Genomic DNA, 21721 nt, shown 5'->3' on the forward strand with positions numbered 1-21721 from the left:
GGGGCGCCGCAACGCGGCCAAGGGGGGGGGCCCGGCCCGCCCCGCCCCGCCCCGCCCCGCGCCGCCTCCCGGAAGCGCCGGTGCCGCCCCCCCCCCCCCCCGACGCCGCGACATGGAGCCGGTGGTGAGGGGCTGGGGGGGGGGGGGCGTCACCGGGGGGCCCGGCCCGGCCCGGCCCGTGCGCGGCCCCGTCGCTGCCTCCCTCCCCCCTCCCGCCGTCCCCGGAACCCCCCCGGTGCCTGCACGGGCCCCGCAGGCTCCCCCCGTGTGCCCTGGGAGCCCCAGCCCGGCCCCGCGGTGCTCTGCGCCCCCAGAGCGGCACGGCCCCTGCCCCGGTACCCCCAGGGCGGCCCCCCCGTGTGCTCTGGGACCCCGATGGGAGCCCCCCGTGTGCCCTGGGACCCCGATAACTGCCCCCCAGTGCCCTGGGACCCCAATAACTGCCCCCCAGTGCCCTGGGACCCCAATAATTGCCCCCCACGTGCCCTGGGACCCCAATAACTGCCCCCCACGTGCCCTGGGACCCTGATAGCCCCCCCCTATGACCTGGTACCCCAATAGCAGCCCCCCATGTGCCCTGGTACCCCAATAGCACCCCCCCATGTGCCCTGGTACCCCAACAGCAGCCCCCCATATTCCCTGGTACCCCAATAGCAGCCCCCCATATTCCCTGGTACCCCAATAACTGCCCCCCATGTCCCCTGGTACCCCAATAGCAGCCCCCCATATTCCCTGGTACCCCAATAACTGCCCCCCATGTCCCCTGGTACCCCAATAGCACCCCCCCATGTCCCCTGGTACCCCAATAGCAGCCCCCCATGTGCCCTGGTACCCCAATAACTGCCCCCCACGTGCCCTGGCACCCCCAGAGCCCCCTCCCCACGTACCCTGGTCCCCCAGCCTTGCCCCATGTCCCTGGTCCCTGCCCCGGCCCCGTGCCCCCCAGCCAGCCCGCGGGTCCCGCAGGTGCTGCCCAGCCTGGAGGAGGTCGCGGGGCTGTACCGGGAGCTGAGCCAGCACCCGGGGCTCAGCACCGCCTGCCTGGGCCCCGACGTCACCACCCAGTACGGGGGCAAGTACTGCAGCCTCTACACCGGTACGGGGATGGGGACGGGGCGAGGGGGATGTGGGGAGGGGGGCGTCGGGGGTGCTCACCCCGTCCCCCCGTCCCCGCGCAGAGTGGTCGCAGCGGGACCTGGCGCGGGCCGAGAGCATCAAGTCCTGCCGGCAGTACCTCGTCTTCCACGACGGGACCTCCATCGTCTACGCGGGGCCCGCCGGCACCTGCTGCGAGATCAAGGACGAGTGGGTCCCCGCGTGCCCCGGGTCCCCGCGCCGCTGGAGGCGTGGGGCTGACGGGCGCCTTCCCGCAGGCTGCTGAGCCGCGAGTCCCCCAGTGGGGCGCTGAAGGCCGTCCTGCGCAAGGCCGCCGGCAAGGAGAAGGAGAAGGAGAAGGAGAAGCAGTTCCTGGAGGTGAGCTGGGGGCCGGGGGGGGCCGCGGCAGGGAAGGGGCCGGGGGCTCGGGCTGCCCCCCGTGCCTGCGTCCCCAGGTGTGGGATCAGAACCGCAAGGTGAAGAGCATCGATCTGACAGCGCTGGACAAGCACGGCAGCGTCTATGATGACGGTGAGGGACGAGGGACGGGGTGGCCCTGGGGGACCCTGGGGACAGGGCAGCTGGTGCCTGACCCTCCCTGCAGACCAGTTCGGCTGCCTGGCCTGGTCGCACTCGGAGACCCACCTGCTCTACGTGGCGGAGAAGAAGCGCCCCAAGGCCGAGTCCTTCTTCCAGAGCAAAGCGCCGGAGCTGGACTGCACCACCGATGAGGACCTGGAGCGCCCCAAGAAGCCGGACGCGCCCGTCAAGGTGGGCCCCCGCCACCCCCAGGGCGAGGGCTCCCTGCCCCGCAGCTGGCGCTGATGGGGCCGTGCCGCAGGGCGAGCAGTTCGTGTACCACGAGGACTGGGGGGAGACGCTGAGCACCCGCAGCGTCCCCGTGCTCTGCGTGCTGGACATCGAGGGCAGCAGCGTCTCGGTGCTGGAGGGCGTCCCCGAGCACGTCTCCCCCGGGCAGGTCAGGACGGGGGACAGAGGGGACGCGGGAGGTGGTGGGGAATGGGAGACGCCGTCACTGAGCTGCGCTGTCTCCTTCCGGGCAGGCCTTCTGGTCCCCAGATGACACCGGCGTGGTGTTCGTGGGCTGGTGGCACGAGCCCTTCCGCCTGGGGCTGCGGCACTGCACCAACCGCCGGTGAGTGCCTGTCCTCCCCGGCCACCCCCAAGCCCTGGGGGACCCCCAGCCCGCCCCGCAGTGACAGTCCCCCTCTCCCCGGCAGCTCGGCACTCTTCTACGTGGACCTGACGGGTGGGAATTGTGGTGAGTGGCTCGCCCCCAGGCCCCACTGGTGCCCAGGCCCCCTGCAGCCTCTCAGCGTCCCCTCGTCCCCTTGCAGAGCTGCTCTCGGAGGACACCAAGGCCGTGTGGTCCCCGCGGCTCAGCCCCGACCGGTGCCGCATCGCCTACCTGGAGAACAGCGCCCTGGGCCCCCACCAGCAGTGCAGCCGCCTCCTCATGGTGAGCAGCTCGGCCCCAAAACGTGCCCAGGGGGTTCAGAGGGGGCTGGCGGGCAGGGGGGTGCCGCCCCCACCCGGATGGGCAGGATGAGGCCTGCAAAGCCCCCCCGGCCCATGTGTCCCGCAGTACGACTGGTACACTGAGCACACCCGCACCGTGCTGGAGGCCGTGCCGCGGCAGGCGTGGGGTGAGTACGGCCCCGCGGGGGGGTCTGGGGAGATGGGGCGCTGGGGGCGCTGAGCGACGACGCTCCCCTCGCAGGCACGTTCCCCGGCATCTACTGCAGCGCTCTGCCGGCGCTGTGCTGGGCGGCCGACAGCCGGAGGCTTGTGCTGGACACGGCCCAGCGCAGCCAGCAGGTAAGGGGCTGTGGGGCCCAGGGACACGTGGCGGGGCCGTGACGGTGCCGGGCTGGACTCTGCCCTCCTGCCCCTAGGACGTGTTTGTGGTGGACACACAGACGGGTGCCACGACCTCTCTGACAGCCGGTGAGTGCCGTGCTGTGCTGTGCCGTGCCGGGGCTGGGGCTGGTCCTGCCTGCAGGTCTGACCCTCTGTCCTCCCCAGGGGCACCCCAGGGGAGCTGGTCTGTCCTCACCATTGACCGGGACCTCCTAGTGGCCAAGTTCTCCACGCCGAGCTGCCCCCCCATGCTGGTACAGTGACGTCCCTGTCCCCACAGTGACCCCCACCCCCCCGGACGCTGGCACTGTTGCTTCTCCCCACGCAGAAAGTAGCTGTCCTGCCCAGCGCGGGCCAGGAGGCGCAGGTGCAGTGGGTGTGCCTGCAGGATGCACCCCCCGTGCCCAGCATCAGCTGGAGCATCCGCACCCTGCAGCCCCCCCCGGAGCAGGAGCACCCCCAGTACGGTGAGCACCGGAGGCGGCAGGGCTCTCGCCCGTCCCTGCTGAGCCCTGACCCAGCCTCCGCCATCCCCGCAGGGGGCCTGGACTTCGATGCCATCCTGCTGCGCCCAAGCGAGGGTCCCACTGCCCAGAAGCCCCCCCTGGTTGTGATGCCCCACGGTGAGAGCTTGCCCCCCGCCGCCCCCCCCCCCCCAGCGCTGGCTGTGGCCGCGCGGTGTCACCCCACTGCCTGCCCCTCGCAGGGGGACCCCACACCGTCTTCTCTGCCGGGTGGACGCTGTACCCAGCCGTGCTCTGCCGCGTGGGCTTCGCCGTGCTGCTGGGTGAGCAGGGGGGGCGGCGGGGCACGGCACCCCTACAGAGCCCACAGGGTCCGGGGCGGGGGGCGGAAGGTTTCTGATGCTGTCTTGCCCAGTGAATTACCGCGGCTCGCTGGGCTTTGGCCAGGACAGCGTGAACTCCCTGCCGGGCAACGTGGGCACGCAGGACGTGCGGGACGTGCAGGTAGGGTCCCAGCAGACGTGCGAGCCCCCTCGCCCTGTGGGTGCCCCCAGGGAGGGAGACCCGGGTGCGGGCATGTCCCCACCTCGGCGCGTGTCCCCTGCGGTCGCAGCTCTGCGTGGAGTGGGTGCTGCAGGAGGAGCTGCTGGACTCCAGCCGGGTGGCCCTGGTGGGCGGCTCACACGGGGGCTTCCTGGCGTGCCACCTCATCGGGCAGTTCCCCGACACCTACCACGCCTGCGTGGTCCGCAACCCCGTGGTGAACATTGCCTCCATGGTCACCACCACCGACATCCCCGACTGGTGAGTGCTGCGCCCCCCGGCTCCCCCCGACCCCGGCCCTGCATGTGCCCCCCTGCCTGTCGCCCGCAGGTGCCTGACGGAGACGGGGCTGCCCTACGTGCCGGCTGCCCTGCCGGACCCAGCCCAGTGGACGGAGATGCTGCAGAAGTCACCCATACGCTACGTTGACCGGGTACAGCCCCGTCCCCATCCCGTCCCCTGCACCCGCCTGCGGCACCAGCGCTGAGCCGTGCCCCCCGCAGGTCCGCACGCCCGTGCTGCTGATGCTGGGGGAGGACGACCGCCGCGTGCCCCCCAAGCAGGGGCTGGAGTATTACCGTGCCCTGAAGGCTCGGGGTGTCCCCACGCGGTGAGTAGGGTCTGGGTGCTGGGGAGCGGGCTGCGGGCACGGCGCTAACCCCCCCTCTGCCCTGCAGGCTGCTCTGGTACCCGGGGAACAACCACTCGCTGGCTGGCGTCGAGGCCGAAGCCGACGGCTTCATGAACATCGTGCAGTGGCTGCTCGAGCACCTGCGGTGCTGAGAGGGCCCCGGCGTGTACTCCCCAATAAACGGTGTAGCTCAGCACTGGGGTTGTCTGTGATGGTGCTGCAGCCACCGGTGCCTCGTGACCACGGCGGGGTCACGCAGCAGAGGGTGGAGATGTCCCGGTGCCAGCTCCCAGCACCCTGCTGCCCTTCCTGGGTGCGCACAAGGCAGCGGGTCTGGCACTGGCCCCAGCCGGGCGGCCTGCACATGCCTTGGCACCCTGCCCCGCTGTGGAGCTGCAGACGCCAGCAGCCCAGCGCGGCGGCGGAGCGGCCCCATGGCCTCGGGGAGACGGTGGGGCACGGAAAGCCTGGGGGAGCCGGCAGAGGGGCAGCAGAGCCACCCCGGCTCCTGCTACCGGGAGCTCAGCCGCTTCCCTGCCATCACCCGCGCCGCGCTGGGTGCGGCGGCGGGGGGCCAGGCCTTCCGCCTCTACACCGGTGAGTTGGGGCTCGCGCGCCCCCGGCGCTCTCGGCACGGGCGGGCGCTGACGTCCCCGTCCCGCAGAGTGCAGCCAGCCAGACCTGCGCCGCCAGCGGCTCCTGCGCTTCAGCCGGCACTACAGCCTGCAGCACGCTGGCGGCGGCCTTGCTGCCAGCCGGGCAGTGCTCAGCGCCGAGATCCGCAACCAGTAGGGCTCGCGGCTGGGCTTCGGGACGGGGCAGCGCGGCCGTGCCCGTGGCTGCAGCCTCCCTGCCGCCCGCAGGCTTCTCAGCCAGGACTCGCCGTCGGGGCAGCGCCGCGCCGTGCTCACCCGCTGCCCGCTGCAGGGCCACGAGTTGCTGGAGGTAACGCGGGTGCCCGGGGCTCGCTGGGGAGGTGGGTGCTGCGGGCAGGGCGTGCCTGTGCTGAGCCCCCCCTCGCCCAGGTGTGGGATGGCTGCGGGCGCAGCCACGGCGTGGACCTGACAGCGCTGGGGAAGCACGGCAGGGTCTACACAGAGGGTAGGGCCCCCTCCCAAAATACTCCCAGGGTGCGGGCAAGGGCGACACAGCTGGTGGCCCCGCTGGCTGTGCCCGTGCCATGCTGGGCTTTGGCACCCTGTTCCCGCACCAGGTCCCTTTGCCTGCCTGGCCTGGTCTCGCTCGGAGACGCGGCTGCTCTATGTGGCCGAGAGGAGCCAGCCCAGACCACCAAAACCCAGCCCATGGCTTGTGCCAGGGGCAGCCAGGCTGGCGGAGGAGGAGGAGGAGGAGGAGGTGGGTGGCGAGCTTCCCGTGAGCGTGCCACGCGCATGGTGAGCGTGCCAGTGACCGTGCCACGAACGCCGTGAGCAGGGTGAGCAGTTCGTGTACCGTGAGGACTGGGGGGAGGCGCTGAGCACCTGCAGCATCCCCGTGCTCTGCGTGCTGGACATCGAGGGCAGCAACATCTCGGTGCTGGAGGGCGTCCCCGAGCACGTCTCCCCCGGCCAGGTCAGGATGGGGGGCAGAGCCCTGGGGGGTCAGTGGGAATGGCCCGTGGCTCCGGCACAAGCCCAGCTCTCACGCAGGCTCTGTGGTCCCCGGACGACACCGGCGTGGTGTTTGTGGGCTGGTGGCACGAGCCCTTCCGCCTGGGGCTGAGCGCCTGCTCCAACAGGAGGTGAGCCCCCCCTGGTGCGGCCGCGATGCCCACCCCGTGCCAGCACGGAGAGGGCTGGACATAGCCACGGGGCGCTGACTGGGTCACTCCTTCCCAGGTCGGGCATTTTCCATTTGGAAGTGGCCAGCAGGCGCTGTGGTGAGCGCTGGGGACACCGGGGTGCCATCGGTCCCCAGTGTCCCCGTGATGCTGACCCCGCTGCCCGCAGAGCTGCTGTCGGCACAGCCCCGTGCCGCCTGCTCGCCCCGGCTGAGCCCCGACGGCCGGCGCCTGCTTTACCTGGAGGGGGCCGTGGGAGGGCCCCACCGGCAGTGCCTGCAGCTGCGGATGGTGAGGGGGACTGCGCGTGCTGGGCCACCCCTCCCCGTTGGACAGGAGCGGTCCCCAAAATCCTTCTCGGTCCCCAAATCCCCCGTGCCTCAGTTTCCCCATCGGGGCTTGGCTCTCCCCAGCTCACCTGGCAGACACGGCAGACGGTGACGGTGCTTGACGTGGTGCAGGAGCCCACGGGCGGTGAGAGCCACGCAGCCAGCGGGGCTGGGTGCTGCTGGGGGGTCGGATGCCCCCCCCCGTGCCGGGGGCCACCACCCCAGCCCAGCAGTGCCCTGCCCTGCTCGCAGCCTTCACCGGGATCTATGCCGCAGAGCTGCCGCCGCGGTGCTGGGCAGCCGACAGCCGGCGAGCCCTGCTGGGCACCCCACAGCGGAGCCGCACGGTGAGCTGGGGGACAGGGACGGAGCAGGGCTGCGACACAGCCCCCATGGTGATGTGGGATCCCGCGCTCTGTCCCCTCGCAGGACCTGCTGCTTGTGGACACGGAGGCGGCCGCTGTCACCAACCTCACTGCCGGTACGCTGCGCCTGGCTGCTCGCGGTGTGTTGGCAAGTCGGGATGAGCCCTGGCGCCCATCGGCGTGCTGTTGTCTCCAGGGTCACCCGAAGGCTGCTGGGAGCTGCTCACCATCCAGTGGGACCTGCTCGTGGCCACCTGCTCAGCCCCACATCGCCCACCCCGCCTGGTGAGCAGCACCGTGGCACGGCACCGCGCCGCACTGGGGCCATGCCAGGGGCCGACGACACCTTGCCGAGGGAAGGGGGTGCCCCGGTGCCACTCAGCGCCCGTCCCCAGGTCGTGGCAGAGCTGCCACCGTTGGGTCAGGAGCTGTCCCTGCGCTGGGTGACAGTGGAGGATGCCCCGACAGTGCCCGGCATCACCTGGAAAACCCTGATGGTCCGGCCGCCCTGCGGTGGGCAGAGCCCTGCTCCGCATGGTGAGCGCCCAGGGGCCCCCAGGCACCCGGCTGCTACTGGGTGCTGGGGGCCCTTGGGTGGAGGGGGGCGGGAAGGGTCTGGGGGCACTAGGTACCCGGGCAGTGGGGGCTGAGCAGGGCCCCTTCCTCGGTGCAGGCATCCAGCCCTTCGAGGCGCTGCTGCTGAGCCCAGCGGGCAGCATGGCACCGCACCCCCTCGTTGTGTGCCCCCACGGTGAGTGAGGGGGCAACGGGGACATCCCTGCGCTGCTGGTGGCACCCCAAGTGATGTCCCCGTTGTCCCCAGGTGGCCCTCATGCCGTCTTCGATGCCCGCTGGCGCCCGAGCATGGCGGCACTGTGCCGGCTGGGGTTCGCTGTGCTCCTGGGTAAGTGCTGGGGACCCCGGCTCTGGGTGTCCCCCGTGCCACGCTGGGGATGTGGCACCCCGCAAACCCTATCTCCCCAGTGAACTACCGCGGCTCCCTGGGCTTCGGGCAGGCCAGCATCGACTCACTGCTGTCCCGCGTGGGTGAGCAGGATGTGGCGGACACACAGGTGGGGGGCGCACTGGGACAGGGTGCTGAGGGTGCGGGGTGCTGGCGGTGTGGGGTGCTGACAGTGGGGTGCCCCACGCCTGCAGCTGGCAGTGGAGCAGGCACTGCGCAGCGAGCCCCTCGACTCACGCTGCCTGGCCCTGCTCGCCGGCTCCCACGGAGCCTTCATCGCCCTCCACCTCCTCGCCCGTGAGCCCAAACGCTACCAGGCGTGCGCCCTTCGCAACCCCGTCTCCAACCTGCCCGCCCTGCTGGGCACCTCCGACATCCCCGACTGGTGAGAGTCACCCGCCCCACGCCGCGCTGCGTCGCTCCGTGCCGTGGGCACCACGTCACCCCCCCCCCGCCTCCCTCCTGCAGGCGCTACGTGTCCCTGGGGCTGCCCTACTCCTTCGAGCGGGTGCCCTGTGCCGAGGACGTAGCCACCATGCTGCAGCGCTCGCCCATCGCCCAGGTGCACCGGGTACAGCACAGGGGGAGGGATGCGGGGGGTCCAGGGATGGGGACTGAGCACCCACCACTGCTTGTGCCGCAGGTACGGACGCCGGTGCTGCTGTGCGTGGGTGCCCGGGACCGGCGGGTCAGCCCCACGCAGGCGCTGGAGCTGTACCGGGTGCTGCGGGCCAGTGGGGTGCCGGCACGGTGAGCGGGGCGCAGGGGTTGGGGGGAGCAGGCAGGGAGCCCTGGGGCGCCGGCTGAGCATCCCCTGCCCCCCCCCAGGCTGCTGTGGTACCCGGAGGGCGGCCACGCGCTGGCAGGCACAGAGACGGAGGCCGATGTTTTTGGGAACTGTGCCCGCTGGTTCCTCCAACACCTGAGACAGCCCCGGCACAGCCCCTAGCACCTGCAGTGGCCCCGTGGCCGTGCTGGCCTTGGCGTGACTGGGGGTCCTGGGGATGGCACCGGGACCAGAGGAGAATGGAGCAAGTGATGGCACAGGATGGAAATGGGGATGTGGGCTTGCCGCTAAATAAACGTGTGCCACCTCGTGCAGTGCTGTCTTGTGCATCTTGGCCACGCTGCAACACAGACAGAGGCTGGCTCCACTCCCTTTATTGGGATCGGGGGGGCAGGCAGGGGGGTGCCACCCCTCCAGCCGCCCGCAGCCCGGCTCAGACCATCTTCATGACCTTGTGGATCCAGTTGACGTAGAGCGAGACACGGATGAAGAGGGCGGGCTGGTCGGTGCGGGCGCAGACACGGGACGGGGTGATCACCCCCTCCAGCACCCAGCAGTCGGCGGTCAGGCAGGCCAGGGGCCCTCCGTAATCTCCCTGCAGGGCCAAAAGAGCGCTGTGACCCCCATACCGGGGGGGGGGGGGGTGGCCCCGAGCCCACCTGGCCCCACAGCCCCTGGCCAAACTCACCTCGCAGGCGCCCACGCCGGTGCGCAGCGGGGCGGTGCACAGCTCGCTCTCCGTCAGGCGCCCACGCAGCGCCGCCTGGCACTCGCCGTGGGCCAGCACCGGCAGCTGGGCCACGTTCAGCACGCGGCTGTCTGCCGTGCCTGCAGGGAGCCAGCCCCCGGGGCGGCGGCGGGGGATGGCACGGAAGGGGGAGGGCATGAGAGGGGGCTGCCATGGGATGGGCAGGGGGATGCTGCAGGAGGGGGGTTGCTGTGGGCAGAGGATGCCGTGGGCAGCAGAGGATGCTATGGGCAAGGGATGTTGCAAGCAGGGGGACACGACAACCACGGGGATGCTGTGGGCGTGAAGGTGCCACTGCGTGGGAACGGCACGGGCAGGGGATGCCGCGGGCAGGGGGCACCGCTGCAGGGGGATGCCGTGGCTGGGGCTGCCCACATCGGGTACCTCTGGTTTCCCCCCAGCCGGCGATCTCGCAGGTGGTGCCCGCAGGCACGACGTAGCGCTCGGGCGGCAGGCAGATCAGGGCCACGCGCTTGTTCAGCACGGCCGGCCTGCGGAGGGATGGACGGGGGGGGACGTGGTGCCAGCCCCGACAGCGCCAGGGCGCAGGACACCGGGCTCGGCTGCTCACCTCGCCAGCTTCAGCAGCACCAGGTGGGACTCAGAGGGACCGCAGAAGATGTGCACGATGGGGATGGCCTGCAGGTCGGGGTCTGCAGGGCCGGGGTCCTTGAACAGCAGCCCCAGGTGCACCTCGTAGCCCGACAGGTCCGCGTCGCTGCAGGATGGGGACATCAGGGCACAGTGGTGCCCGGTGCCTTGCATGCTGTCCCCAAGCTCACCAGGAGGAGAAGCACTGGCGGATGCTGATCACCCACTGCTCCTTCACCAGGGACCCGCCGCAGAAGTGCACGCCGGCCCTGCAGACACCGAGGGAGGGCAGCTAGGGTGGGCGCCCGGCTGGCGGCGCAGCGGTGCTGGCACGCGGGGTGTCCGCTCACCGGTTGCGGATGCTGACGGTCCACGGCGAGTTGCCGGGCTGCCCGCCCACGATGCGGCCCTTGAGCTGCAGCCTCTCGTCCCGCCGGCCGCACTGCTCGAACGTCACCGCCTCTGTGCGCACAGAAGGCATCAGCCGGCGGCGTCCGCGCCCGCCGCGTGGCACCCAGCATCCCCCTGTCCCTACCCATGCTCTCCAGGATGGACGGCACCGCGTTGCCAGCTGTGGAGAGAAAAGCAAGGGGGTGGCTGCAGCGGGGTGGCCACAAGCACGCCACGGGGCAGCCGGGGCTCAGCGGGGCCAGGGCTCACAGCAGGGCTTGATGGCGCAGTAGTCAAAGGGCATGCGGGGGTCCATGGTGTAGCACCAGGGGCCGTGGCTGTCGTTGTCAGGGTTGCGGCAGTAGTTCTCCTCCAGGTGGGCCTCGGGGTGGGTGGCGGGAGAGATCCTGCCGGGAGGGAGTCGCCATCGCTGTCCCCATCCCCGTCCCTGTGCACCAGCCCCCGGGAGGCTCCTGCACACACTCACTGCGGCACGTGGGGTGTCTGGGCGTCCCAGCGCTGGCACGTGATGCCCTTGCGCGTCTTGCTGACGCGGCCGTGGTACATCTCGCCGTGGCCGTGGTAGCACTCTGGGGGCAGGCAGGGAGCACTCTGTCACAGGCGGGCGCTCTGACGGGGGCACCCACAGGCCCAGGGGAGCGGGGCTCACCCTGAGCACCCAGCTCGTCGTCGCAGCGGCGGATGTGGAAGCAGAAGGCAACGCGGACGCTGGGGCGGGTGGTGAAGCACCACGGCGCCTCCGAGCCATCGGGGTTGCGGCAGAAGTTCTCCTGCAGGTCCCTGGCAGAGCAGCCACGTGCGTGCCCGTGCCCGCGGGTGCTGTCCACGGCCACCCCATCCTGCCCCACCAGACCTACTTGCATGGGTACTTCTCGGGCACAAAGTGGTGCCGGTGGGGTGCCTGGGCGTCCCAGCGCTGGCACGGGATGCCCGACACGGTGACGTTCACCCGGCCCCGGTAGCCTTCGCCCTTCCCCCTGAAGCAGCTGGTGGTGACGTTGAGGGGCCGCGGACGCTTCTCTGCTTGTGTGGCCAGAGAACAGCGGGGTGAGGGTGGCACCGAGGACAGCCGGCCCCAGCCCTGCAGGTGACACCAGTGGGGACTTACTGCAGACGCGGATGCGGCAATACTCGCGCTCCCGCGCGGGGTCAACGGTGTAGCACCAGGGCTGCTCGGAGCCGTCAGGGTTTCGGCAGTAGTTGTCATCCAGACCCTTCTCGGGGTACCTGGGCAAGAGATGGGGAGCAGTGGTTGAGGGTGACAAGCGTTCATTGTCACCACCGTGGCTGCGCGCCCCCGGGCCGGTACTTGTCGGGGTGGAAGGGATGCTTGTGCGGGTGCTGCAGGTCCCAGCGCTGGCACTCGGTCCCTGACTCGGTGTGGTCCACGAAGCCCCGGTAATCCTCCCCGTTGCAGGTCATGCAGATAGCTGCCAACAGCGGGGGGGTGGCCTCAGCGGTGGCGGGGACAAGCGGCACGGGGTGTCCCCGGGGCACGGCGCTCACCATCCTCGCACTTCTTGATGCCGCAGCTCTGGTGCCGCACGCTGGGGTCGACAGTGTAACACCACGGGCCCCGCTTGTCCCGGTCGGGGTTGCGGCAGTAGTTCTCCTCCAGCCCGTTGCGTGGGGACGGCAGGAACCTGTGCCACCCCCCGTCAGCGCCACTGCCCCAGCGCCGTCCCCACTGCCCCCGTGCTGCCCCCACCCCGTAGCCCATGGCCCCACGCTGTCCCGTCCCGTGTCCCATCGCCCCGTGCTGCCCAGGGCTGGTGCCCGCAGCCGCTGGGGGAGCGGCGGGGGGCACGGTGGCACCTGTGGTCGTGCGGCGTGGTGGCCTGCCAGTGCTGGCAGCGCAGACCTTTCTCCGTCGTGGCCCGTGTGCCGCGGTAGCTGGTGCCGTGGTTCACGATGCACTCCCGCAGGTAGTCTGGGCAGAGCCGGGCACCGCGTCAGAGCCGTGCGGGCACCGGGGAGCCCCGCGGCGGGTGCCCGGCGTGCAGCCTCGGCGCCAGCCCACCTTTCTTCTGGTACAGGTCGTAGTGGATGTTCTTCTGCAGGCGGACGCGGGGCGAGTGCTGCGTCCAGGGCAGCAGCTGGCACAGCTGGCTCTGCCGCTCGTGGTGGAAAGCCCTGCGGGGCGCGACAGCGGGGTGGCACGGGGCACGGGGCACCGGGCCGCCCGGCGGCCGCAGCCGCGCTCGCCCCGCGCCGCGGCTCACCGGCAGGCCAGGCTGGTGGCGCAGCGCTGGGCGCACTGCTCGGCCGGGCCCGGCTCGGGCGGCGGCGGCGGCGCCTCGGGGGGCACGGGCAGCAGCTCGGTGGCTCGCAGGCGCTGGAAGTCGTTGAGGGGCGAGCGGGGGCCTGGGGAGCGCGGCGGGAGCTGGGCAGCGGGGGGCGCGGGGCCGGCCCGGGGGGCCCCGCCCGGGCTGCCCAGCGCCGCCCAGCCCCCGGCGGCCCCGCGGCCCCCGGCCCGGGCCCTACCTGCGCCCAGCGCCGCGGCCACGGCCAGGGCCAGCAGCACCCGCGGCACCGCCGGCATGGCGCTGGCGGGCGGGGGCGGGGCCTGCCGGGCGGGGGCGGGGCCTAGCGGGGGCGGGGCTGTTGGGTGGGGGCGTGGCCTGCTGCGTGGGGGCGGGGCCTGTTGGGTGGGGGTGGAGCCTGTTGGGTGGGGGCGGGGCCTTCTGGAGGGGGCGGGGTCTATTGGGTGGGGGCGGGGCCTGCTGGGTGGAGGTGGTGCTTGTCTGTGTGGGGCGTGGCCTGATGGTGGGGGCGTGGCCTGATGGTGGGGGCGTGGCCTGATGGTGGGGGCGTGGCCCAATGGTGGGGGCGTGGCCTGATGGTGGGGGCGTGGTCTGATGGTGGGGGCGTGGCCCGATGGTGGGGGCGTGGCCTGATGGTGGGGGCGTGGCCTGGTGGTGGGGGGGCGTGGCCTGATTGTGGGGGCGTGGCCTGATGGTGGGGGCGTGGCCTGGTGGGTGGGCACGGCCCGGTGGGTGGGGGCGCGGCCTGGCGGGCGGGGGCGGGCCGGGCGCAGGGCGCGGGGAGGGGGGGGCGGTGCCGCGCGCGCGGCCAGGTGGGGCGGGGCCGGGAGGGGGCGCGGCGGGCGCGGGCGGCGGGCGCCGATTGGCCGCGGCGCGCTCGTGCCGCCGGTTGCCAGGCGCCGCCGGGCCCCGCCCCCAGGTACGTGCCCGCGCGGGGTCGCGCTCGCGCCGCGCCGCCCGCTCGGTGCGTCGGGGCCGCTGGCGGCGGGGAGCGGCCTCCGGGAGCGGCCTCGGGGCCCGGCCGCGCACGGTGAGCGGCGGAGGGGGCACGCGGGGGGGGGGGAGAACGGCGCGGCGGGGCCTCGCCTCGCCTCGCCGCCGCCCGGCGGCACCTGCCGCGCCGCACTGCCCTTGGCCTACCGGGCGGGCCCGGCCCGGCAGCGGCGGCAGGGCCCCGGCGCCTCGGGGAGCGGGCGGCGGAACGGCCCCGCCAAGGCCTCGGCCTGGGCCTGGGCGCGCCCCCCCCCCCCGCACCGTGGGCGGCAGGGCCGGGCCGGGCCGGGGGTTTCCCGGTAGCGGGCGCCCAGCGGCCCCGGCTGTGCGGGGAGCGGCCTGGCCCGGGCTCGGAGCCCCGCGGGGGGCTCGGCGGGGCTGCGGGGCTGACCTTGGGCCGCCGCCGGCACCGGGGCGGCCGCGGCGGAGCCCCCGCCTCCGAGGGGGACCCGACCCCCGGGCGGCCTCCCCGCGCGGCTCCCGGCCGCCCCCCGAGCAACAGGCGGCGGGGCCCGGCTCAGCCCCGGGACAGCGAGACCTGCCGGGGGCCGCGGCCCCCCCCGGGCTGGGACCGGGAGGCGGGGGGCGTGGGGGGCTCGGTCCTGGGGCCCCGGGCTTGAGGAGATGGCTCCGACGTCCCCCGCCCGTCTGAACCGAGGCTAAAAATCCTCCTTGTGGGTAAAAAGAGCGGTCACGTCTCTTCTCCCGGCCCCTCCCGGCAGGGGCTTCCTCCCGCCGCCGTGGGAGTGCCGCTCGTCCCGGGCTCCTTGTCCAGCCTCCCGCGGCGTGCCGTCCCGTAACGGCTTCGGCTCCCAGACCCCGTTCTGCCCCTGGAGGCCTCGCTCCAGGAGTTTCTAACTCAGTGCAGGTTTCTGCGTCTCTGCTGCTATTCCAGGCGTCCTAAGCCCCTTAATTCGTTCTTCCCAGCGCCTGTCATTGTGCTCTTCTGTCCTAAATATAGGGTAGTATGCCAACGGGAGAAGCTCGAGAGCGAGCCGAAGCGCTGGGAACGCCGCTGGTCGCTCAGAGGCGGTCAGCAAAGCGTCGCCGCTCCCAGGTCGCGCTGGCTGTCCTCGTGCTGCAGGAATTCCTGCATCTTTCTTCGGGACCTGGCACGAATTCTTGAACAACGAGGTGCTGGTGTGCAGGGTGCGTGCTAGCTTAGCAGCGCCCCTTTCTTTACGCTAAGTAAATCCTGCATAATTTTAGGCCTGGAGAATTGGAAGAAGCCGCTGGGCTGGTACCAGTCAGCGTGTTCGGTGTCTTGCTGTGTTCCCGTAGGCTCCGTACGGAATTTGTTAACCACGAGCACTTCTCTGCTTTTAGACGTGCCTGAAGCTTGCTGCTAGGTCGAGCACTGTTTGCAGCAGGCGGAGCAGCGCTGCTAATCCGCTCCCCTCTCCTGTCTCTTACTGCCCGGTGTGCTGGGCTCGGCTGCCACAGGAGACGGAGCTGGACCCTTGGCAGGTACAGCGAGACCCCCAAGCGCTTGCGCTGTGAAATGCGCGGCTGGAGTTGGCTCAAACCTGGCCGTAACTTATCTTCCACGGGCGGCTGCTTTAGAGGAATCCTCGCGTGTCTCCAGCCTTCAGAGTTAGGCCCTGGCAGCGAGGGAGGATGTCGGGGGGAGCGCTGCGCCCTGCTCCGCGTGCACGGGGAAGCTGACGGTCGCAGCTGTGAGGAGAGGGGCTTCGGTGCTTTGCGCTGACCCCCAGGTCCCCCGGCAGGAGTGTTGCCTCGCTGCCTTTTCCGTGCTCCGGGGAGAAATAAGGTGGGGTTGTCCTGGAGGGGGGCCGCTGTGCTGTGCCAGCCCGGGAGGAGCTGTGGCCGGCTCCTTTCGGCAGTGACTGCAAGTTTCATTGCAGGGGTGATTTTGGGTGGCTTGTGCCTTCCCTCCTGTGAGCTGAGGAATAATACGGAGGAATTAATTCCGGTAATGGTTAATTTGAACGAGGAAAATGCAAACTCAAAGTTCTCCTTGGGCAAGCAGCGGTTGTGTAAATAAATGTCTCTGGCATTCTTTGTGGTGCTCGTAGGCTGTCTGCCGATTACTTCTGGTCTCTTGCTGGATCGGTGGGGAGGGAGGCTGCTGCTCCTTGAGCTCAGAGTACTTCAGCAGCGATTTGGGCAAAATACAGATAAACACAGTTGGATTGACCTAGCATATCTGAGGTCTTGGTATGCTGAAAGTGTTTGTTCTTAGGATGTTTGTGCCGTCTGGAGAGCTGTGTACCTTAAACCCGATTCGCTGAGGACTGCGACCATGTTTAAGCTGTGAAAAAATAAAAGATCAACCCAAAGAACCGGTGCTTTTAGGTCTAGTTCTGCGAGATCAAGTAAGTTTGGCCAAACTACTGAGGTGCTGCTGGAAGGGAAGATAACACATTAACCTGCTGGAGTAATTTAGATAGGTGCGTTTCCTCTTCTAGCGCATGTTTCTATCTGCGTATCTTCCTGCATTTACCAGCTGGCTTAAAACTGTCCATAGTTCAGCTTTGCTGGATTGAAGTTCAGCTTGCCAGCGGGGATGGCGTTGTATATATTTGGCGTTACTGCCTTCTTTGTCACTGCCTCTCTCCCGAGCGTGCAGGCTGGCCTGCTGGCGCAGCGCCGTCCCGAGGAGCTGGTGCTCGCTGGCCCCGTGAGCGGGGTGCCCCGGGGGGTGTCCCCCCTCTGCCCCTTGCGCCCGGCGTGGGAGCTGTCAGGAGGAGGAGCAGCGCCAGGGCTTGGCGTGGCACGGAAGCGGGGGCCTCCCTCTCCTGGTGCTGAGCGGCCCCGCTGGGCTTCCCGCGTGCTGGGGCCGCAGCCCGAGTTCAAGCTTTTCACCTGGCGGCGGCTCCTGCCGGAGGTTTTGGGCGCAGGTGAGATCGTGCACCCTGTTTTTCCCCAATGCTCTGTCCTGCTCAAGGTCGCTGCAGCCCAGCAGCGCGGGTTTCCAGAGGCTAGCTCAGTGCACGCTAGGAAATGCCCCGGTGTCTCTGCCACCGAGGGGCTCCTCCACGGCTGCGTGCCGCCCTGCGGCTCCCTCCGTGCACCTGTGGCTGCAGGGGGCTCGCCACGGAGCCCGGCCTCACCGCAGGTGGCTCGGGCTGGGCTGGCGGCACGCTCGCTGCTCCTGGAGAGGCGAGGTCCTTGTCCCGCGCACATGGTGGCAGTGAGCTGTTTGCCAGTCCTTTTGCTGAGCTGAGCTTTTCTTTTTTCTCCCCCCACTCCCAGTTACCTTTCTGCAAGTTAGCAGCCTGAGTCGCGGCGTGGAAGGAGCACAGCAGGCCCGGCCTGGAGGAGCAGGAGGGAGAGGCATGGCCCTGGTGCTGGCGGGCTTGGGAACGGCAGTAGGTCTTGTCCTAGTCCTGGAGGCGGACGGTGTTTAGTTTCACTTTGGGGTTTTCTTCAGGAAAATTGGCTCCTAACCTCACCTGCCCTGTCAGTAGGTATTGAAACGAAGGTTTCTGGCAAGGATTTCTCCTTCCTAACTCCTGTCTCGTGCTGTGGTCTCGCTGCAGCGCTCAGCTGTGGCATTCGCTGTCTTGGTGACCCTGAATAAGGTTATGGTCTGTATTTTCTAACCTGCTTTCTGAGAAGGGTGCTGTTCATGGAGGGCTATATGGGCAGCTTCAGAAATATTTTGTATCCGGGCTCCTCAGAGCTTTCTAGCAAATTGTTTGAGAAGCCTCTTCACCAGCGCTCAGCTTTGCAAATGCTCCTCGGCAAGGACCTGACGGGCGGCATTCCTCCCCTGCCTCCCCACGGCTGCCGAGCGATTACAGGAGAGGTTTCAGCTTACCCTCGCACAGCTATAGGTCGCGCTGGCGTTGAGCACGTATAGGCGATGAATTCACGCTGGTTCTTTCGGGCACGTTCCTTTTTTTTTTTTTTACGAGCTAGATTGTACATTGAGACTTGAGGAAGCTTAATCTTCTGCGACGCGTGTCCCTTAAGGGTGGGAGTTAGCCTTGGGTAGTTCTGATGAGAGTTTCCAGTAGCAGACACTGGTCACTTGCTGTCAGTCCCAAGGGCTAGGGGTTGATTTGGGATGAGTTGGGTGAGGCTCGGCGATGGTCTGAGCCAGCGGTTTTCCACTTGAGCACTGAATGGCGGCGGGTGATGTGACAGCCTCGTGCTGCAGTCACAGCTTCGGGCAGTGGCACGGGGGCCACCTGCGCTCTGGGTCCCTTGCTGGGAGGGATGGCTCGCTTCCTTTCACCGTTTTTCCCATTTTCCTAATGCCAGGTCAGCCCCAAATGGGCTCCTTCAGACCCTTGGGGAAACATACGCCTTTCCAGAGCTCCCGTCCTCCTCCAGAGAATTTCCTTGCACCAATGGCGTCTTTGGGCTTTTCAGTTACAGGGGAGGAGGGCTGGGTCTGGTAGGGAAAAGCAGTCCCCGTCCCTGCTGGTCAGTTATTCAGAAATCCGGGGTGCTGTTCAGACACCTCCTTAATCAAAAGGGAGGTATTTGCTGAGTCTTTTCAGCATGGCTTCTGTGCACCTCCCATAAACTTAGGCTGTAAAACTATCCTCCGGCTGAGAGTTTCCTCTGCAGGAAGGAGAAGTTCCTTCAGACCTTCTCGAAGTATTGCAGAAATTGAAATAACAGTGTAGAAACGTAACGTGGTGTCATTTTTAGCTGTGCTGTGGCTCTTGGGATTCCTCCAGGAAGCTGGCTCCCAGGTGCGGGGCAGGGAGGCATCGTGAGCCAGAAGGCAGAAAAATACCAGGACTTCAGCATCCTTCCCTTCTCCCGCACGCTGCGCAGCCGTGCCTGCTCCATGACATGCTGAAGGGTGTAATTCCAGCAACGCTGGTAACGACTGAACGTAACAGGCTCGGCTAGTCACTGGTTTCATTAGTTCTCCCATTTAGTTCATTTCAGCCCCTGCCCCGTAGTGCCTGTGAGCAGGGCACGTCAGTGGTCCCGGGAGCTGTGGAGTGTGGCCACAACGCAGATCTGTCCTTCGCCTGTGGAATAAAGCATCAGGAACAGGGTAGCAGACGCTGTAGATCTGCGTGGAGGTCAGATCAGGGGTTCTCCAGGCTTGGCACTAATTTGTTTGTTGGGGGCAGTGATACAGAAGTTGCCAGAAGCGGCTTGGACCAACGATCTCTTGTAATCTAACACAAAGCACTGCATGTTTGCACGCTGTGAGCTCCATTCCTCCAGAACGAGGACCTGCTTGGCCAAAATTCGGAACTTCGTACGCAGTGGGGGGGAATTTAACGCTTCTGATGGTCTCCGTGAAGCCCAGGCTTTGTGTTCGCCCCTGCGCCAGCAGCCTTGTGCTGGCTGCTCCTTCAGCAAACACTTTATCGTGTCTATGAATAAAATCCTGTTTGAATATCAGTTAGAGTTCGGACTTGAGAGAAATAAGAAGTTTGATCTTGCGGGAGTAACAATTGCTGAATAACAAATCCCCTTCAGAAAAGTCCAGAGGAAGCCAAAGCAACGTGTTGTAACGGTGCTGCGTGCGGAACCCCACGAACCCTTGTTAGTAAACTGCTTGTAAGAAAAGCATAAGAATAGGACTTCAGAGCCCTACGAAAACTTGGTAATCAAAGCTAACACGAAGAAGGGATTCAGCTGTTACTGGCAAAGATGTAAGCTTGTGTATTGTGGTCTTAAAGCGTTGGAGAAGGCAGCGGCAGTGCTGCGCGTTGTACTGGTGATAAGCTGGGATAAAAGTTCTGTGTGATCCTGTCTGCTTAACGTGGCCGAGTGAAGTACTCGTGATTGTCACGGCTAGTCGAGGCGTGAGAAGGTTTGCTTAAAAGCCTGGATCGGGGGTGGTCGGGTTCCTGGTGTCGAGAAGCGGCATCACAGGCCCGTGGTATGGTTCAGTAACCACCTGCCTCTCCAACCAGTGTCCCGCTGCCGGTACCGTAGTACAGCACACCCCTAAGTGCTGGAAACCGGAATCCTAACCCTCCTCTTCCTTCTCCCTGCTGTGCTCTGCAGAGCACGGCGTGCGAGCTGAACGTGCCCGCAGGGTGCTGGTCGCGGGGTCGGGCGCACGCGGTGGGACCCGGCGGCGTCGGAGCCAGGACGTGGCCTGCCCACGCGGCTGGGACAGGCCTTGCTCGGCGGCTGTCCGTCTGTGGGCTGGAGGCTTCCCCAGGGAGAGCGGCTGCGGTGCTGTCCTGCCGTCACAGGAAGAAGCTGTTTCCTGCAGACCGGCGTGCTGGCGCTGTGTGCTTTGCCCTGGCGTGACCGAGCTCGACATCCTCCAGCCCTGCTCTCTTCCCTGAGTCCTGACTCCTAAAGCCTCCCCTGGCGGTGCGTGGATGTGCAGCGAGCCGAGTCCCGAGCGTAGGTAAGCCTTTTTGCACCTTTTGCGGATTCCTTGTAGTCTGTTGAAAACCACGGACGATAGGGTGCTTCAGGGGACCACTTGGTGCGGCTTCTCCCCTGCTTGGTAAAGAAAAGCAGGACGGAGCAGGCAGTGAGATTTTGGGCTTGATTTTCCTGAGGCTGAGGTAAGCTCAAGATGCCGCAAGCAGGGACAGCTCTGCCCTCTCCCCTTTATGTCTCGGCTGTTGGTACCGGTGTGCTTTGTGGTGAATTGGTGAGCTTAGCTCCTGCCGGAGAAGCAGCCTGCCACCGGCGTGAGGGAGCTCGCAGGGGGGCAAGGGTAAGTGCAGGGTTCCTCCTTGTGAGTGCCTTTCGGACCCGTACAGCGCGCGGCGTGCTTGCTCCAGCCGAGAGCCTGGGAAGAGCGCTTTGTGTGCTCCAGTCCTGTCTTCTGGTTGTGTATAGGGATTCGGGTTGGCTTAGCCGAAGCCCCTACGTCAGTGTTCTGGGGTGGAATTGTACTTAAGTAGCTGCTTAAGATGATGGTGACTCTGCCACGCGGGGCTGACACCTCGCGCTGTCGGTTTGGGACCGAAGCTCTAGGTTAATGCTGAATGGAAGAGGATGCGTGGAGCTTGGAGCCGCTTGGGCGCGTGGCAAGGTGGCCGGGTCCCAGCGAGTGAAAGCCACCCTTGGTATCAGCGGAAGGCTCAGCTCTGTAGCCCGACCCGATCCACCAGTGGACTCCTGCTGGTGTCCCAGCATTTCGGTGCGTGCTCCCCTTCAAAGCAAAGCCACGTGTGAGCGGAGGTTTATGAGCACGCTGGTCCCAGCTTCACATTGACAGAGTGCAGGAGCTGCCCAGTTCCCCGCTGGGAGGGGAGGAGGAGGTTTGGTGGCTGCTGCAGAAGTCATTGCTTCGGGAAGCTTGAAGGTGTTCATCTCCCTAAAGAGACGGTCACGAGGATCAGCTAGAATAACTGGTGGCCCCTGTCCTGCCTGGGCCCTGTGATGGCAGCCAGCTGAGCAGTCTGCAGTCCTTGTGAGCAGGACAGCTGCTTGCCTTTACCTTGTCTCTCCTCCATGGGAAGGAATGCCCTGTGTCAGCAGAGCCGAAGGTCCCCGTGTCTTCCCGTGGGCTTTGTGGGGAGGAGAAGGCATCTGAACTCCCCTGGGTGCATGTGGCCGGCTGGAGGTGGCGCAGAGGCAGGTCGGTGGCATGGTCAGCAGGCTGCACGCACGTCACTTCAGCTCCTAGCTGGGGCTGGTCCCCTGGCGTGCTGCTCCTTCCGTGTGCTGGCGGCAGGCTCTAGAGCAGTCCCTTGCGTAGAAAAGCCACGTGCAAAAAGCATCTCGTGTATTTTTTAGATGTCTTTCAAAGTAGCTTGGTGGCTGAGCAGAGACCTGTGGCAGGTCGTTTGCCTGCGTGCCCAGGGGAGCTCGGGCAGCCGGTTGGGGTGGGATGGATCCTGCCGGGGACTCGTGCCCGCTGTGGATGGCTCCGTGCTGCTGGGACACGGCTGCCCGTGGGAGACAACAGCAGGAAATAAATGGCAGGTGTCCAGCTGAAACCAGCTTTTATTTCTTTTT

The 21721-nt window shown here is 67.6% G+C and overlaps 4 protein-coding genes across 10 annotated transcripts in view; 3 read left to right on the top strand and 1 right to left on the bottom strand.

Moving 5' to 3' along the window:
* The first annotated feature begins 63 nt into the window (after positions 1 to 63).
* LOC106048772 (acylamino-acid-releasing enzyme-like) lies at positions 64 to 4810 on the top strand. The gene is made up of 22 exons (XM_067003166.1): positions 64 to 124; positions 967 to 1096; positions 1179 to 1305; positions 1374 to 1473; positions 1551 to 1626; positions 1700 to 1866; positions 1937 to 2074; positions 2160 to 2251; positions 2337 to 2377; positions 2454 to 2575; positions 2702 to 2762; positions 2837 to 2934; positions 3012 to 3063; positions 3142 to 3230; positions 3305 to 3443; positions 3516 to 3599; positions 3683 to 3763; positions 3856 to 3944; positions 4054 to 4244; positions 4314 to 4416; positions 4487 to 4593; positions 4661 to 4810. Exons 1-22 carry the CDS (start codon positions 113 to 115, stop codon positions 4764 to 4766), a joined length of 2205 nt encoding a protein of 734 aa, XP_066859267.1. The 5' UTR covers positions 64 to 112; the 3' UTR covers positions 4767 to 4810.
* A 15-nt stretch (positions 4811 to 4825) lies between these two features.
* LOC106048758 (acylamino-acid-releasing enzyme) lies at positions 4826 to 9522 on the top strand. 4 transcript variants are annotated; one of them, XM_048054406.2, is made up of 21 exons: positions 4947 to 5211; positions 5279 to 5402; positions 5478 to 5559; positions 5640 to 5715; positions 5828 to 5970; positions 6049 to 6186; positions 6264 to 6355; positions 6453 to 6493; positions 6564 to 6685; positions 6808 to 6868; positions 6976 to 7070; positions 7153 to 7204; positions 7285 to 7373; positions 7484 to 7625; positions 7762 to 7839; positions 7912 to 7992; positions 8073 to 8161; positions 8247 to 8437; positions 8521 to 8623; positions 8696 to 8802; positions 8881 to 9149. In XM_048054406.2, the coding sequence occupies exons 1-21, from the start codon at positions 5049 to 5051 to the stop codon at positions 8999 to 9001; spliced, it is 2190 nt and encodes a 729-aa protein (XP_047910363.2). In that variant the 5' UTR covers positions 4947 to 5048; the 3' UTR covers positions 9002 to 9149. The 4 variants fall into 4 exon arrangements, with proteins under 4 accessions (XP_066859265.1, XP_047910363.2, XP_066859263.1 ...); XM_067003162.1 differs by lacking the exon at positions 8696 to 8802 and having other exon boundaries at positions 8521 to 8695; positions 8881 to 9522; XM_067003165.1 differs by lacking the exon at positions 8521 to 8623.
* Positions 9198 to 13175, bottom strand: MST1 (macrophage stimulating 1). Of its 3 annotated transcripts, none has more exons than XM_067003168.1 (18): positions 13074 to 13175; positions 12812 to 12953; positions 12610 to 12722; positions 12405 to 12519; positions 12096 to 12232; positions 11899 to 12019; positions 11698 to 11816; positions 11447 to 11609; positions 11239 to 11369; positions 11056 to 11158; positions 10839 to 10975; positions 10714 to 10749; positions 10529 to 10640; positions 10370 to 10447; positions 10159 to 10305; positions 9972 to 10078; positions 9528 to 9667; positions 9198 to 9434 (listed from the first exon to the last, which is right to left on the bottom strand). In XM_067003168.1, the coding sequence occupies exons 1-18, from the start codon at positions 13129 to 13131 to the stop codon at positions 9273 to 9275; spliced, it is 2121 nt and encodes a 706-aa protein (XP_066859269.1). In that variant the 5' UTR covers positions 13132 to 13175; the 3' UTR covers positions 9198 to 9272. The 3 variants fall into 3 exon arrangements, with proteins under 3 accessions (XP_066859269.1, XP_066859268.1, XP_066859270.1); XM_067003167.1 differs by having other exon boundaries at positions 11447 to 11612; XM_067003169.1 differs by lacking the exons at positions 9528 to 9667; positions 9972 to 10078 and having other exon boundaries at positions 11447 to 11612.
* A 580-nt stretch (positions 13176 to 13755) lies between these two features.
* The window catches only part of DAG1 (dystroglycan 1), a 43662-nt gene continuing 35696 nt past the window's right edge, over positions 13756 to 21721 (top strand). The window contains exon 1 of one of the 2 annotated variants that reach the window (XM_067003466.1): positions 13756 to 13883. The gene's annotated coding sequence lies outside the window, so the exon portion shown is untranslated. Of the gene's footprint in view, positions 13884 to 20134; positions 20154 to 21721 lie in introns of those variants that run through there. The other variant, XM_013200851.3, reaches the window with a different exon arrangement.

Source organism: Anser cygnoides, chromosome 10, assembly GCF_040182565.1.
Source record: "Anser cygnoides isolate HZ-2024a breed goose chromosome 10, Taihu_goose_T2T_genome, whole genome shotgun sequence".
NCBI lineage: Eukaryota > Metazoa > Chordata > Aves > Anseriformes > Anatidae > Anser > Anser cygnoides.

Coding starts and splice junctions, on each gene's coding strand:
- LOC106048758 (XM_067003164.1), top strand. CDS start 4,826: ATGGTGCTGCAGCCACCGGTGCCTCGTGACCACGGCGGGGTCACGCAG. Junction 7,626..7,761: donor GCAGAGCCCTGCTCCGCATG/GTGAGCGCCCAG, acceptor TCCTCGGTGCAG/GCATCCAGCCCTTCGAGGCG. Junction 8,696..8,880: donor CACCACTGCTTGTGCCGCAG/GTACGGACGCCG, acceptor GCCCCCCCCCAG/GCTGCTGTGGTACCCGGAGG.
- MST1 (XM_067003167.1), bottom strand. CDS start 13,131: ATGCCGGCGGTGCCGCGGGTGCTGCTGGCCCTGGCCGTGGCCGCGGCG. Junction 10,976..11,055: donor CAGACACCCCACGTGCCGCA/GTGAGTGTGTGC, acceptor CCCTCCCGGCAG/GATCTCTCCCGCCACCCACC. Junction 10,750..10,838: donor CTGCGCCATCAAGCCCTGCT/GTGAGCCCTGGC, acceptor TTCTCTCCACAG/CTGGCAACGCGGTGCCGTCC.
- LOC106048772 (XM_067003166.1), top strand. Junction 2,763..2,836: donor CGTGCCGCGGCAGGCGTGGG/GTGAGTACGGCC, acceptor CTCCCCTCGCAG/GCACGTTCCCCGGCATCTAC. Junction 3,444..3,515: donor GCAGGAGCACCCCCAGTACG/GTGAGCACCGGA, acceptor CCATCCCCGCAG/GGGGCCTGGACTTCGATGCC.